The sequence below is a fragment of the Stegastes partitus genome, unplaced genomic scaffold (assembly GCF_000690725.1).
Source record: "Stegastes partitus isolate 25-593 unplaced genomic scaffold, Stegastes_partitus-1.0.2 Scaffold2387, whole genome shotgun sequence".
NCBI classification, from domain to species: Eukaryota; Metazoa; Chordata; class Actinopteri; family Pomacentridae; genus Stegastes; species Stegastes partitus.
In genome coordinates, this window is record NW_007580118.1 from 42,455 (window position 1) to 46,404 (window position 3,950).

A 3,950-nucleotide genomic window follows, 5' to 3' on the forward strand; every position below is an offset into this window, starting at 1 on the left:
ACCTCCGTCTTGACAATCCAACAGCCTTGCTATCCGACATAAAAGAAGGTTATACATTTAGTGTCGGCTTATCGACTCACAACTCCAGTTTATCCCTATTTATAGGTACTGCATGCAACAGTTTGTATTTTTTAAGGGAAGCTGCAGTACATGCCATGATACTTACAGTTCACATCACTGACTGATAGTTGACTTCAAAACCTTTATGATACACAAACTTCTGCAACAACCTGTTTGTCCCAGTGTGTCGATATTTGCGTTTTTTGTTTTTTTTTCTCGAAAAGCTACACCTGTGCAATCAATTTAGTGAATAAGTCTTCTTAATCTGTTTGTGTTTTATCTAATTGCATGTGTTTTGTAAAGCTGCACTGCTTTTAGCTGTCAGGGCTGCCATACTGTGCTGTGTTTTCCAACTTACCCATACAGTAGAGGTTGTCAAAGACCTGGTGCATTCGTACGATTTCGTAGTACAGCTCATCGTAGCTGTTGGATGTGGGCAGGAACGTGTCGCCGTATGTTATGAACATGTTGAACAGGTTCACTACCTGGATGAGGAGACACACATTGGGATGAACTGATTGATGCGGCTCAACAAGAGAGAAACACATCAAAAATAGGCATTCTGAAGGGAAATTAAATTTATGCACAATCTGTTTCTGCATACGTGGCCTGTTTGGCTCTTTTAATCCCCTCTGACAAACTAATAAACCAACTCTTGTGCATGATTCCACACATTCACACAGCTGGACTTCAAGCACTACCGCTGTTTCTGCATCTGTCGCTCTTCTTACTGCAAGATCATACAGTATGTCTTTGAAACCAGTTTTCATTGCAGATTGTGTTCAAGTCAAGCACCTGCCTCCATTTTTGTCAATGTGTGAGTGTTTTTCTCACCAGTAAGGCCAGGTGAAAGATGTTGTGCTTGGCCAGCAGTGTGGTCTCATTTGACAGCAAGAACTTGAGCAAGTTGATGAGAGCTGTGCAGAGGGAGACATATTTGCATTAATGAAATACTGTGGAGTGTTGATAATCGTCTAGCAACAGAGGCATATGGCAGCAGTCTGCTTTCCTCAGTGTGCATCTTTATTAAGGCAGATAATAGAAACACAGGAGGCGGGAAATTTTTTCAACACCAAATCAAGCTTGTTCCCAAGCTTTTACTGAGGAAAACAAAACCCATAAGACGAGCCAAAATGTGCACACACGCAAAAAGGCTTTTAACAACTTCCACCACAACTTGGCACAACAAAATGCTGAAAGAAGATAAACACTTCTATTGCTTTAATTTGGGTCATTTTTCCTCTCCAGTCTTATTTCATGGTATGCTATTATCACCACCAGGAGGAGAGGGTTGGTGTTATTCAGGGAATTAGGCTGATTATTGGTCTGATTAGAGGAATCTGTATTCTAATGAGACACAGTGAGATGAGGCCATTACAAGCTGAAATGCTACCCTATTGTGTGTTGACCAGGCTGAAAACAAGGCCACCAGGATGGATTGAGCTTTCTTTAGAGACTCATTAGCCAATCTCAATGATGCAATACATTTCCAAAACAACAGGCACAACAACTTTAGGAGGAAATTGGCTTTGTTTTGCAAAAGCAGGAACTAGTTACTTAACTCTTGAGAAGATGTCCACTAAATTCAAAGCTCCACAGATTGAAATTATGCATATTTTGTGTTAAATCTCTGAACCTTATTTGGAAAATCAAGTTATAAAACACGTGCTATCACAAAACTTGCAAAACATTGTTTATTTAATGCTGCCTATTTGCAAAGTCCTCATGAATCCATTGAAAACAGCATTATCCCTCAATTTCATACTGTGCTTAAGTAGGACGTGTGTGACCATCAACTTATCAACTTAGTAGTTATAAATAACAGGATTATTTCTAAGACAAGTCAAAAATGGGGGAATTTGCTTGAAATATTATTTGTCACAGAGATCTAAGCGGCTGTACTTTCAGCTAAACAGTAATATCAGCAAGCTAGCATGCAAAAACTAGGATCAACATGAAAATACTCTTTAAGGTACAAATATAAATACAAGGGTGCTGGGATTTAATTACGGTAGGTCTGCAAAGTTTGCTGCAAAACATTCTGCAGTAACTTGTAATGCAAAGTTGAAAAATTACTCATATACATGCTGTCAACGAGATAAGATATCACTGGCCAGGGTAGGTAATATTAAAAGCACCTCACATACCCCAAGAGAAATAAATCTCTTGTCAAAGGTGGTTAACTTTGATAAAAAAAATGACACTACAGAGAAAGTGAGGTATCTCTACCTGACCAAAGCTCTCTCCAGGTGTAGTGTAATCTGATTCTGCATTTCTTCTGGTAACAGAGGAGTTTGTGGATGATCTGCACGCAGCGCCTGCGGGGGGGAACGGACATAAAATTAGTTGGATGGAGGATGAGTCATAATAATGTTTGTGTAAGGTGTCATTGAATGTGTTCTTACAAGTATAAATCCATGGGGAAATCCTTCATCATATGAGTGACAATAAACTCCACCATCAGATCTGCAAAAATGGTTACAGCGGAGATGTAGGAAGAAAAAAATAGTTGTCACCTTTAATCTCAAATAAAAAACTTGCTAAAAGAACACCTGCAATGTCAATAGACAGGGAAATAAGGCAAGAAGAATACAACTTTCTAGTTAGTAAATGAAAAATTTTTAAAACCACTCAGGGTAGAGAAAAAATTTTGTTCACATAACATTTGCAAAAGTAATTTTAAATGTATTCATGAATTCTGACAATTGATTGATTTTACTTAATTACTCACTTAAAGTTACTTAACAACTTTGTCTTGATAATTATAAATGAATGGAACATGACAGCTTACAAACATCAAGTCAAACATCAGAGTTACAAGTAAAAATGTTTTTCATACCTAGAACAGCACACACTAGCGGCCGTGAAGGGATGTTCTTGTCCACTGCTTTTTTCCTGTGCCTCATAGGCTAAAAAACAAAATTAAAATACACAGTAAATATATGTAGATACATTGTGCTGCCAATGCAAGACAAATGCAAATCTGCAACAAGCATTTGTGGATCTTAGTTTAAAAAACTGATATTGTACAAGACTGTGTTTTTATTGCAAATATAATAAAAAGTCAAAGGCTTTGACGTGGACACAACAAGCAACTTAAAAAAAAAAAAAAAAGAAAAAGCACCTGTACGCACATGCAATAAGACTCAAAAATAACAAAAACATCTTGAAATTAACTGACAGGTTTGGAAAAAATACTGTCTACTTGTGTTGCTGTCCCTGAGTCTACACTCACTCTAATACATTTTCAGGTTAACATGAAAACAATTCAGATGAGCGCTTTAGCATTGGAGAAAAATCTGCAATGGCAAAAAGTAAGATCAGAGATGTTCTTAAAAGCACATTTCCTGCGAGCACAGACTCCAGGTAAGTCAAGCCTGAAATTCGTTATTCAGGTTTAATTACATCACTGGTAGTCAAGGCTGATGTCTTTGTCTTCTTCCAGAAAACAGAATGTGAAGAATCACCAAATGAAACTTAGTAACAGCTGAGGTTCAATCAGAAAGTAAAAAACATTGCCGTCAACTTCATCGTTTCCACAAGACTCCATTTCTGCCCGTGCATATTACAGTGCCAACTGGAAACTGAAGTCTGCAATATTTCCAAGTTTCATTTTAGAGGACACTTGGTGTAAACAGAGCGGGAGTTAATCAAAATGTGTTAGTGTGAATGTAGCCTAACAGATTCAAATGTAGCCTCTTAATTAGCTGCATTCACCTGCTCACTATCACTCGCAATCATCAACTCACCATTCTGTGGAGATTGACTCTGAAGTTCATATTGTCATCGTGAAGAAAGGCATCAGCATACTGATCCTATCACACGGGAGGAGGATTAAAAACAATGTTGGAGAATGTATATATGGATGCTAATGCTGCAACACTGTAGTG

The 3,950-nt window shown here is 37.8% G+C and overlaps 1 protein-coding gene across 1 annotated transcript in view; it reads right to left on the reverse strand.

Moving 5' to 3' along the window:
• armh3 (armadillo like helical domain containing 3) overlaps nt 1-3,950 on the reverse strand; it is a 26,842-nt gene that overhangs the window by 11,059 nt on the left and 11,833 nt on the right. The window contains exons 17-22 of the mRNA XM_008305041.1: nt 3,810-3,875; nt 2,900-2,969; nt 2,466-2,526; nt 2,290-2,378; nt 895-977; nt 419-545 (exon numbers count right to left, since the gene is read on the reverse strand). Coding sequence (XP_008303263.1) covers nt 419-545; nt 895-977; nt 2,290-2,378; nt 2,466-2,526; nt 2,900-2,969; nt 3,810-3,875 — 496 coding nt within the window. The remainder of the gene's footprint in view (nt 1-418; nt 546-894; nt 978-2,289; nt 2,379-2,465; nt 2,527-2,899; nt 2,970-3,809; nt 3,876-3,950) is intronic.